The 13016-nt window shown below is 38.6% G+C and overlaps 1 protein-coding gene across 1 annotated transcript in view; it reads right to left on the reverse strand.

Moving 5' to 3' along the window:
• The window catches only part of PRTFDC1 (phosphoribosyl transferase domain containing 1), a 46295-nt gene that overhangs the window by 18740 nt on the left and 14539 nt on the right, over positions 1-13016 (reverse strand). Inside the window, exon 4 of the mRNA XM_072329693.1 lies at positions 1586-1651. Within this exon, the coding sequence (XP_072185794.1) occupies positions 1586-1651 (66 nt within the window). The remainder of the gene's footprint in view (positions 1-1585; positions 1652-13016) is intronic.

Raw genomic sequence — 13016 nt, forward strand, 5'->3', positions numbered from 1 at the left:
GCCTCTTTACCCAACACAATCCCAAATATTACTGCTTTTTGGCCTTCTCAACAAGTTTCTTCTCACTTCCCAACAGCCACATCTTGTGTCCCTGCTCCAAACCAGGGAGCAAGGGGCAGTGCCAACAAGAAAAGGTCACCAGGATTTTCAATGTAAGGAAACACTGTGCTTCATTTTTTGGCAAGAGCAGAATTACTCGGGCTAATTTTTTCCTTTTCTCTCACACATATATGCACACTCAAAAATACACAAAAGTCCCAATACAGAAAGTAATATTTTGCCGCAGAGAATTCAAATTATGCTAGAAAAACTGCATCTGGAAAAGATATAAATAGCTGAAACCAGGATCTGAATCAACAGGGTCTCCTCAAGAAAATTTGGCATTTGAAGATGAGAAAGAGGAGCTGGCCTAGAAGATAAGGAAGGGTTTGGACTACCTGGGAAGGAGAAATTACAGGGGCACTGACAGTTCTCCTGTGAGGTAGAGAAACACATGCAAAACCATTGCAGAAGAGCAGGTTACTCCAGCAACTGGATATTAGAGAGCAGCAAATGAATTACTATTTCACAAGAACATGATGAACGCTTTCATGATAATTTGCAAAAAACACCCACCCATCAGAATTTAGAAGGGTAAGCTGAGGACATGCCTATCACTAAGATATTTGGAGAATACTAGTGTTTTCATTGAAGTTCTAGCTGCACCCAAACCTATTTAATATTAATGAAACATTCAGCATTTACTTTTTCTATTCTTTTTTGAGTGCTACAGTACAGCAAAGCAAATGAGATAGCTAGTGCTAGCTACATTTGAGTGCTTTGAAGAAAATGATGTTATCTAGTGCCAACTAATACAAAAGTAACTGCATGTACAGTACGAATAACAGAACTAGTATTATGTCCTTAATGCATAAGTAAAGAATCCATTTCTGACCATTTTCCACAAAGACCATTTGCCTAATGAAACCAGCCTTCCTTCCTCTTCAAAGCACTGTTTTGTATTATCATGGTTGGATGAAAATAGCCTTTTCACTGGCTCAAACCACTCCATTTTATTACCACAGTGTTCAACCACAGTGCAAAGCAAATTCAGTCATACAGACCGCCTGATGCTGAAATAAAAAAATCCTATTTGATTGGCCAAGTGAAAGGTACCAACGCTGCACTTTGCACAGCAGGCAACATTATCTTAAACCCCTCACATGCTGAATTTGACAGGGATACTCAAACTGCACTTTGCTTGCACGCACCCTCCAAGGGTAGAAAACACAAGGCTGAGAACATAAGCCCTGGTGAGGCATTCCAGTACAAATTTTGCCCGCAGTATCAGTGATGGTATATGTGCAACTACTTGGCAAATCCCTACACTACTTAATGAAGGGGCCACTTCTGACATTTTGAGGCATCTGCAATCTGAGAGCAATGGCGCTGCAGCAGTTCAGAGGAGATGAATATATTTCTTTGATTGCAGCATTAGTATTAGTATCTGTCTTGAAACTGACAGGTAATGAGCAAAATTACACACCTTTTCTCAACTCAGCATATAGTGGATGTTTTTACTTTCTGAATTTTAAAATCAACAAACCTTTCCAGTCAGCTTTGAAAGATCATCTCCTCCCATTATCTGCATATCTTGCATAGACTGATCATTCTGAAAGAAAAAAGAGGAAACTTTGAAATTGGATGTAACATTATAAAACAGAAGTATAAAAATATTAATGTTTTTTGGATCTTTCATGGTCTTGGATACCGAATATTGGATGCTTGGATACTCAATTATTAGCACTGATGGATGACAGAGAGACATTCATTCCAGTGGCTTCTACCATCTCCTGGTTGTATTAACACTAAGATCAAGTTTCAGGATTTACTGAGCTAGAAAATACTGCGCTTTTGTTGTTGTTGTCTTTAATAAGTGATGTTCCTTTGTTTGCTCTTTGTTAGCATGAAAAGCGTAACAGATTTGTCCCTCCCAAAACAAGAAGATGGGCACATCTCAACTTTTGACAAAACACCTGTAAGTAAACTCTCCTTTCAGAACAGTTTTCATAAACGCAGCCAAAATACATTTGTAAAGGTACATTTGTACCTTTGTCTGTCCCTCACACAGAGAATTCAGCTGTTAGAGAAGAAATTCATTCACATTTTTTTTCCTGGAAAATATTTTGCAATTATTATTTTCTATGAAGAAAAGTTACAGCACAGATGTCTATGGCCATGCAGATTCAAGAGTTTATTTCTTCTTTTTCCACTATAGAAGCATAAAACACTTGAGGTCAACTCAGTAAACCAAAGTACTGTCAATCGGTCAGACTGAACTCATCCCAGCAGAACAGAATGCTTTGATTTTCCTACTAGGAAAGGTATTTACAAAAGGAAGTAACAACCTTCAGTAGAACTTTTTCTTTAGATAAATTTGTTTTACAGACATTTGCAACTGAAGTTGGTTCTGACAGAAAATTCTCCTAGCACTAGTTTAAACTCATTAACAGCAGTATTCACTAGCACTAGTTTAAACTCTTTAACAGCAGCACTCAGTGTAAAGAAGGTAGCAAAAAAAGATACGCAGTCACAGCTGGTCTCTATGAATTTCCTAAAGAAAGCAACAGCAAAATTAAGTATAATTAATGTGGGGGTGCTGTGAGAAATTAGTGCGTGTGCTACTCTAACCTTCCTACCCACAAGGAGATTGGGCCAGTCTAGTTTTACTAGTAGCAGCACTACCACAACGTGACCGTGCAGCTCACTAATAGCCAATAAACTTTGCCATTAGGAACTACTGCTGAAAACGCAATTTCAGAATGCATTTGCTTTTTTGGTTTTTTTTGTGCCACAAATGAACCCAATGCTCTGAAGTCCAATATTGGACTGCAGGGTTTGTAGCAGGGTGACACGGTTCCAGCTTCACGCCTCTGCACTTCTGTGCAGGTGGGAGCTGCACCTGCTGGTGCTCCCAGCCCAGGCAGAACCCCAGGGCTTTTAAAGGCACCTCAGCAGCCACTCGGTCACCAGCAATGCTACAACCCCAACAGCTATGCATGATCTCAGCAGCCTTCCTAGGTAACTGTAAGCAACACTTGCAGTATAGCCCAGAGCGGATTTTCTCCAGGTTTTCATACTGCAGACCCACCAGCAGAATTCACTTTTGCTCCGATTCCACTCCTGTAAAAAAATCCCGTACCCCAGCTTTGCACATTCATAGCAGTCATTGTCTCAGAAGACAGAATGTACCCCCGGCTCTGCTTTTTCTGCAGCAGATCTAGGAGCTCTAGATGTTTTTCATGCTGCTCTGATTCGTTTCCTGGGAAACAGAGCTGGAGCTGGAATGAGAGTTACGTCCATATGTCTTCTAATATAAATTCCAACATTTCTCTTATTTTTGCAAAGAATAACAGAAAAAAAAAATAACAAAGCAAGCAACGGATTCCTCAGAACATGATTTTAAAACTAAATAACAAGTAGAGTCAGGGAACATTTAAGCCTTAAAAGCACAGGCCTTTTGTTGTAGAGCAGGCTAGGTCATTCTTCAAAAGCCAGGGACATATTCAGGTCAAGAGTAGTATTAGACTATAAAAAGCAGATCCTAATATCTATCATGGAGTGTGTAACCAAGGCAGTGACAAAATATTTTTTCATTTCCAAATGAGAAAGGCTGGAATTTCAGTAACAACCAACACACAGCAGTCAAAAGGGGCACTTTGCCCTTCGTTGCTAGCTGAAAAAGAAAGAAGAAAAAGAAAAAGAAAAAAAGAGAGACCAGTGAAGTATAGCAATTAATGAATTTGTTTATTTTTAATTAAAAAAAGAAATTCTCTTTCAGCAGTCTTCACAGCAACACTATTTCCTCTGCATTTGGTATTTCTGGCTTCAGCTGAAAGGAAGATGCTTAAATAGCAACTTTATTGCTGGCGAGCTGTTAAGCAAACACAAAAGCCATTGAGAGCCAGGGGATCAGAGCATCCCCCAGTCTGGGTATTTGCACACTGGTGGCTGTGACACAACTGCACACCATTAGTAAAATCCTTGTGTTCTGACTGGAGAATGACTGCTGTCAGAGGACAGGGCAGAGTGATACTGTGCCTAAACATCATATGAAATCCATCTCGGAATGCTCCATAGAAGATGCTTCCAAGAAACATGGAATAATATCTAGCATCACACAGTAGTTATTCTATCAGGAAAAAAAAGTGTTTCATTGACTTTAATGCCTTTTAGAATCACCTCTAAATTTATCAATTAATTCACAAAGTAAAATATATACCTGCCAAATAGCAGGTCTCAATAGCACGATGTCACATTAGAGTAATTGCAACATTCATACAGAGAATGTGCACACTACTGTTGCCATAGGAACCTCACAGTGCTTTTTCCCAAGTTCTCAGTTTATAATCTCAAAATAACACTGTACTAAATGTTAAGTATAAAGCACAATAAATGTCAGGGGGAAAAAAGGAAATCTGATTCATTCAGTACCTCTTGTAGCCAATTCAGAACGGTCTGTTTAATTTTCGCACTCCCGAGTCATTCAGTGCTCCTCCTTCCCTTTGGGAGACATCCCATATTTTCACACAACTGATACAATTGACACTACAGGGCTTCAAATAAATGCAAAGACACAAACTAAAGTTTACTTTCAGTATCCCAAAGTTCCTCAATATTTGCTTTCTAACATATTTAACTGCTATCAACACAATTTTTGCTGTTAAATGCCTGAGACAAAATACAACATTCCAGATAGACATCTCAAAACCACACTGTGGTTTTGTTTGTGCAGCAAGCAATGCATTGCCCTTGGCCCCAACAAATCACGATGCAATTTGTGCTACCCTTACATCTCCTCACGTGCTGTATTTAAGATTGCATTTCTCTTCATTCTGTATTTAATAAATCTGCATTTTTTCAGGAAAAAATTTCAACGGAGTTGTTCTACTTGCTGAGTTATTTTTTCTCACCTGTTTATCTTTATTTTCTGACTTTATTTCCCACATACCTTGTCATTATGCATCCTCACACCCTATGAATACTTAACAAGTGAAAGCTAGAATGCTGCTATTTCCACCTCCATTTTTTGCAGCATGCAAGATAAAACTTTGACTTTCTATGTTGATTGGAAGTATAGATATTTAAATTCCATCTATACTAAGTCATGTCTTTTGAACTGGGTGAGGCACAGAATTATTACATCTCACATCTCCTGAGATCAGCTCTTGGATACAGTTCAAGTTACAAGTGAAATGAGTTGGGTGGTCTCAGGAAAATTTATTACAAACAGCATTGCTCATCTGAAAATTGCACCAAACTGTGAACATCTGTTACTCTGCTAAAGAAACAGTATCTGGAGTGCATTAATACTGAGCACAGTGAAACAAAGATTCTCTAACCATGGAAAAAATAAAACAAAACAAAAAAAAACAGTTTAAATACATAATCAAATCACAAAATGACACCAAGGCATTATCACACTGAATATATACGGTCACTATAGTTTGCACAGCTCATAAGCAACTTCTTGGGAAGAAACGTGATGAGAACTCTTTTTCCCATCTAAAATTCATTGGACAAACAAAGGAACATGACAATCAGGGCAGCTCACCAACAGGCTTGTCCTACACATCTACTAACACAGAGCACAGTTCAGACTACGCATTCACTAAGGCCTCCCCATGAAGGCTGTCATTAACAGCACATGATGTATGCTACTGCTAGGCTCACAGGGTCACTCATCATCTTCAGTAAAGGCAGAATTACCCTGTCCCTAATTTAGGCACCTGAAAGTCAAAATCTATGAAACTCATCTTGGGCTCCCATCATAATCACTGGAGGAAGCCTGATAGATCAAGAAAATCCTCTATTTCACCACATGGGAAATCTACAGCAAATAATTCACACCTAGATGTCTAATTGTCAGACGTCTGAAGTTAGGTGGAAATAATCCCAGCTCAGTAGACTGAGATCAATATTTTCATCCTATAAACCTCACTGAGCATTCAGAAAGAAATTATTTTCAATCACATTTACTGCAGGCATATAAGAAGCAATGATCTTGACTACTTTTCACTACTAACATTCAGAAATATCCACTTAGGATCTCTCACACAAACAATTAACACAATTCCCCTTGGTATTAATGCAGGATAATTTGCTTGCATTTTTACACAAAGGTTTCATTTTAATCTGGGCAAAGTATATTTGAGAAGAGATATTAAAGGATGTAACCACTCTAGTATTTCTCTCTGCATGGCAAGAAAAAATATTAGCAACCAAACTAGTCTTTGCAGATTTTTTTCTCAAAAAATATTATACAGGATGATTAATAGGACTCTATAGTCTAAACTTCTCAGATTATAAATATAAACTTACCCATAGTGTTTGCCTATTGAAAATCAGAAACAGTTGGTTTCATTTGTATGGGGTTCATGATCTGGAAGAACAGAGTGTCTCAATACAACAATAAGTTGTGTTTGATACCAGAGAAAGGATAGCAGCTGGGCTGGATGTGTAATAGTTCCCCTAAAGGCAATTGGAATAGCTACACTTTGATTGGTGCTGAGGGAACAAGGTGGATGGCACTGAAGTCAAAGGGGAGATGATGTTTACCAGGGTAAGGAATGATGATTATATGGACAAAATTCTTGGTACAAAAACTGGTATTTTGAAACCTCACATGAACACAGCTGACTTATGAAATAGACAGAATTTCCTAGGCATGGCTGTGTGGAAGGCAACTGCTAAAATAGACCGCTGAAACTGAAATGGAAAATGATAGAAAACCCAAGCAGAACTATATATTTCGGTATAACATTAACATGTATTACACATATGTTTTACAGTTAAGAAAAAGATATAGCACTCAGATGAAAACAGAAGCAGATATGACAAGAGTTTGCTTCCCAGTTCAGATCCTTCAAAATTGAAACCACAGAAGCAGTGTCTCTCACATAACTTTAAATAGAAAATTATTACTTCTATGTGACTGAGCTGGAGCTAACTGATTCATAATAGAGCCAGACTTTCTCCATTTAACAAACAGCAATGTAGAAACTAATTGTAGGTATTTGCAGAATGTAGATAGATATAATTATATATACTTCTGCTTTTCAATTATATACTGTTTGATAATTATATCACCTTTTGCTACATGACCATACTATATCATTTCTGTTGGAAACATAATAATTAAAATGAATTTTTTGATGTTCCAGTTTGGATGCAGACATCCTAGTATGGAACTTGCTTGCTTTGCAGCCTGCCTCCTGAGAAGCGCTGCAAGTATTTGAACATGTTGGTCTGAGAAGTGTCATTACGATATTCACATCATCTATCAACATATTTTGACTAAGGAGAAAATTCAAGCATTTAAACATATCAAATACAAGCTATGAAATTATCCTCAAAATAGCATCAGAAATAAGAACATCAGTGAAGTCTTAATACACAAACTACCATACTGACAAGCAACATGCACTTGAACTGATACCATTTTGGGCTTCTTTCTCTGAAGAATAACAGCTAAGAACAAAGGACCTCAAGTTTGTAGGTCAAAACATGAACTGTCATTGCTTTCACAGTAGGAAACTAGGAGGACTATCTAGGATTAATTAGCAGAGGACAACTAGCAAGTCCTGCTAAGCAGAAGGTTGTGCAAATGAATGGGAGTGATATGGATCATTCGTGGTAAAGGCTGGAAAGCATACCTTGCCTTACCAAGAATCAAACATGCACCGAAAGGTAAACTGCAACCTCCAGGGCGCACCCATATTCAAAACAATCTAGTGCCAGGTCACTGACAGATTTGTAGGAGGTGCCTTAAATACCTTGCAAACAGAAAAAGGATTATGAACCAACTAGGAATACAGTAAACTGGCACACACTTGCTGCCAGACACCATTTATTGCACAGGAACAGTAAAGGTATATTTATACTTGAAGCACTGACAGCTTTGTAACTCCTTGAAGTTGAAGCCACAAAGCCTTCCTGACCTGCTTGTTAACTGTACCACTTACAATGCTGCGCTGTCTCCTAGCTTACTGCCAGCATAACCTGAGGTAGATATACCTGTACAAATTCAAATTTACTATCCAAGCTCCAGTTACTACAATGTAAGACATACCTCTGCGTCTCTATGCTCACATCTACAGTATGACTAATTTCACTAATTTCTCATTCCTTTTTTTCCATGTTTTTATTCCTAAACAAAATCCTCAGTCACAAAGATTTGAAAGAGCTTCAAATTTAGGCTCGTCTATCCAGTTCCAGGGAAAGCCAGAGCTCTGCAATGAGCAAGTAGGCTTTGGACAGAGAAACAAAAACAGTGAACTTGCTTGCAGCAAGGTACTACTCCTTACTAGCTGATGTGGTTGCACATGTATAAGTTTCTTCCCTGCTATAAAAGCAAGGTAGATCTTTCAGCTTAACTTTCAGGATAACAGTAACTTATTAAAATTAATAAATTGGACTGTTTATAATCATCTGCTCACACATTCAGTGATTTCTTGTATACCAGGACTGCTGCGTGTATTTTCTGTTTTTAGTCCAAAGAAGGTATCTGGAAACAAGCATGATTTAGTAGATACTAAAAATTCATCTCTCACAGGAAAGGCTTCCATGGAAATCTTCTGAAATCTAATAAAGCTGAAACTGCCACCGAATCTTTACACCTCCTGGTCAAGGCATTTGGAATTGATCCTTCTTGTATGTACTCTCAGACATTAGCAGAGACGAACTGACATGCAAAGTAAGTACAGATTACACCTGTAACTAAGAACATATTTGCTCGAGACAAACACTAAAAGATGTAAATTCTTTACAGTGTGGTTTGGTGGGTGGGTTTTTACTTGTATATATATATATATTTCTGCTGGATGCATGTATTCAACACCATATTTCCACACATTAATAAGTTCTGTAGATATACAAAATTAAAAATAATCAAATATTTTCAAATAAAGCAACACTTTTAAACATGAGTACATACATGACCTAGCCCTGTAGTTTTTTTGCAGATATAATGCTCCTTAAAAACCTTAAACGTCAGGTATACTTGCACAGACATAGAGCACCTCTCCTGGAGAAGCATCAAGCTGTTACAAATGGCAATAGAATGTAGATCAGTCAACTTGGTTAATAAAGATTATATACAAATTAAAATAAAATCAGATTTTGCCTTCTGGTTGAGCAACTGTGTTTTACTTATTTGCTTAGAATTGGTTCAGTGGGTTCTTTTGTTTCAGAATGATGCAGTGCTTTTGTAGCATTATATATGCCTATGTGCCACAAGCAGCACCTGTACACTTAAAAAGAACTGGAATCCAGAATGTATAATGCTATTTTTAAAAAATGTAGATAAATGCATAAAATGTACTTAAAATAAAAAACCAACATATACCCAAACTCCAAGTTAGCTGGGCTTTCTTGAATTATTAACCTTTTGTTTTGTTTTGTTTTCAATTCCGTAAAAGACCATTTAAAACTCAGAAATGAAATCTTCATATGTTCTGGGAAGATGAGAGGCTCAACTGCACAGGGCTGTTCAATCAAAATGAGATTCAGACCACTACATAATCTGTAGAATCTATAGAAATGGGAGTCACATCAAATCTAAAACTGACAGGAAAAAGAAGAATTCAGGAACCATGCTTGCCAGAACTGCCTTAATCCTTCTCAGGCACTCATTTAGGACTGCCAAGTGGTATTACAGCCCACATGAAAGCCCACAGTCACAGCATGGATGACTCGGGCTTCTTTTCTTCCTCAGCTCTCAGAAGGCTGCAATGAGCTAAAGATTGTAGAGAGACCTCTTGTTACTATGCCAAGGCAATGCAGAAATCATAAAGGACATCAAGCAAGCTGTGGTCCACTATACTGTAGTCAGCAAAAAAAGATCACTGTTGGTTTAAGTCTATACTAAGTAGAGTATCTTTTACCCAATTATTGTTTATCCTTTCATACCCAAGCATCACAGCAGCAGGATTAGGAGTCACATTTCCTAGTATTAGTATGCCAGCTGGGACACTAGCAGATCCACATGTACCATCTTATCCTGTGTTTCTAATTCCACTGAAAAGTAACACAGAAAAGTAAACTAACAGTGAAAAAAAGTACAGCAAGTTTGTAGTTCTGTACTAAAAACATTGAGGGCTTCTGATAGGATGGGAGAAAACAACTTCATCTAGACTAAGCACAAAGTACCGACCTCCTGACCCTGACTATCAGCAGCTTCTAGGATTTGATGATTGAAGGAAGCTAGGAGAAAAACCTTCAAACCTGTCACACAGCAATGGGCTGAAATAACAGACGGACAAGTTTAAGCAAATTTTCAGGAGATAAATAACTCAAATGTTTAATCCCCCCCAGCAATCTGAAGCCTAGTGTACAACTGACTATTACAACTACCACAGCTCTGTGGTGCTCTCTCTCATACCATTACAGTTAGTCCCTTGGCTAGTGACAACTTGGGGACTTCAGACAATACAAAACCTTTATTGGTTGTCTTGCAAAGTTATTTTCTAGTATTTCTTCTTCATTTAAATATTCAAACTTCTGTTTATCAAAGGGAGAGGGAAACCAGTTTTGTATTTGTCACACTAATAAGCACTGCAGTAACAAAGCACTTCTTGTTATCATATATTCCTTTACAGTAACCCTTCTGTTTTATGCCTTACAGCATCCCTGAGGTGTGGCACATCGCTCATGCTATGATCTGTTTTGAGAAACAGCAGTTAAGAGATGCCAGTAGAACAGAGTCATAGAATTCCTTGGGAAAATTAGAACCCTCAGGCTTCTTTTAATTAATTTTGCCCCATTTCAGATCTTAATTTAAAAAACCACACACTAAATGGTATTATTAGCATCCAAATAAGTAAATCAAGGTGATACTTTGCCAATGCATAAACATGGCAAGGTACTTTCAATCTTGCCAGATCTTATTTGTACAACAGGATTAGCAACCATTACATTCTGGACTTCTCATATAGGGAAGAGCCTATCTCTCTGTCACTGAACATCACAAAGCAGCCTGCAAATATGTTCTCTCCTATTGATGACATACAGTGTTGTTGCAGATGTCATCATTTAGCTGTAGCTTGCTACATTTTCGGCAGAATATGAAACAAAATAACAGAGCACTGACCCGGCATTATCTGAAAAGTGTGCATATATATATATATATATATTCAGTTAGAATTCCACATCTAAAAAACACAAAGCAATATAAAGGCAGGCAACAGCTAAGCAGCAAATCAATGGCTAAAAATGAAGTTTCTTGAGAAGGAAGGCAACTGCCAGCATTAATGTGTCTCATAAATTCCTTAAAACAGTATTTTGATAGTGCTGGAGAGCTCAGTACAACCTTGCCTTCACTGCCACATCTGTTCCCATTCTGTCCCCATGGCAATCAGGCCGCTTCCTACTCAGCTCTCCCCCGGCTGATCTGTTTGGTTCCCCCGAATCTTTTATATGTGAATCACTCAAACACTTAGTCATACTTTAAAAAAAAGTCCCTAGGAATTCAGATGGTGTTAACATATTTAAGTGATGTGTAGGTGTATTATCTGATGCATAAAGTTACAGAGATCACCTTTCTATGAGCAAGTTTTACATTATAGATGAGCTTGATAAACTGCCTGTATGATAGGTTTGTAATGACCCTTCTTGAACTATGCCCACAATCAGTGCCTTAGATTACTACTAACACTTTGACCTGTAAGCAGTGTCCAACAGGAAATGCTGTATGTTTTAATTAAAATCAATCAGAAACACTTTATTTTTTCTTACATTCAAGACAGCCTCGAGCAAGTGATGGCTTTAAGCCCTCATATCTCACAGCTCTGCAATCACATCCAGATCACGACTGATTCTTCAGATTGCATTTTATTATGTATAGTAGAGCTTTCTCCGCCTGGCCTCGGAGCACCAGGAAATGTAGGCTGGCTCTCTTAAAGCACTTAGATTTGATCCATACTCCCTCTGAAGTGCGTTTCAGACAAAGGAGTGGCAGGGTCTGAGGCTGCACCTCCAGTATGGAGGATCCCCCAGACTGTGGGCAGACCTATGCCTCCAGCTGGAGCAGTGCTGGCTGTGCAACTTAGCGCTCACCAGCTATCCCAGCTGCTTGTAACTCCCTTTGGCAGGGGCTGCTGGCAGCCTGAGGTGCTTGTGTGCAGCTGGTTCATTAGAAATGGACCTAGCTGGCTGGAGCAGTTTGGATGGGAAGCCTCTGGTAACCATCCTCACGTGGGCTGAACTGTGCTCAGAAGAAACCAAGCTGGCAAACGTAACTGGCACGAGGGCACCACACCCAGTGCAGAATAACAGGAGGCTGTCATTGCTCCAGCCAGTGCAGATGCAGTCAGGGGAAAAAAAAAAAAGGCCTATTTCCAGAGTCTTAGTTTATACACCAAACCTAGAACTGACACAGATGTGTCTGGCATGAGTTCTTCTCAAAGCTGTCATCTTGTCACCCTGCTAACACCAGTCACATTTTAACCAATTGGGCCGACATTCCTCTCATGATTATTTTTGTAATTATTCAGCCAGTTGCAAGAATCAGCTTTTGGGCCAATTTCCACTACTAACACTTGTTCAGTTATTTCTCTGAAAAGTCTGAGCCTCTCTGAGGCTGACACTTTGCAGTCAGATGCTGCTGCAACTCAAAGTGGTTTTTGTTTCCCTCAGGAAAATCCTTCTGTTTTTAAACAAATCTTAACACTGGGAAAATGAACATTTGGACACAGATTGGAGGAGTTTGGAGGGCTGTGAATTCTAGTACTTTAAACATTCTCTCTGCACAAAATATGTTCCGTTTGCACTGCTCCTCATCTTATTAATGAGGCCTCAGGTCTCATGAAGTTTCAGAAAATGATGAAATCCACCAGAAATCCAAAGACAGCTTTAGTGCCCACTTAAGATTTGGGAGTATCTTCAGCTTGGATCTCTAAAGGACCTTTTACTCATTAGTTTTCACAAGTCTGAGCATTCTGCAGGGCTTTTACTCAAAAAGATACTACTACTTGAGGATC

The sequence above is a fragment of the Excalfactoria chinensis genome, chromosome 2, assembly GCF_039878825.1.
Source record: "Excalfactoria chinensis isolate bCotChi1 chromosome 2, bCotChi1.hap2, whole genome shotgun sequence".
NCBI classification, from domain to species: Eukaryota; Metazoa; Chordata; class Aves; order Galliformes; family Phasianidae; genus Excalfactoria; species Excalfactoria chinensis.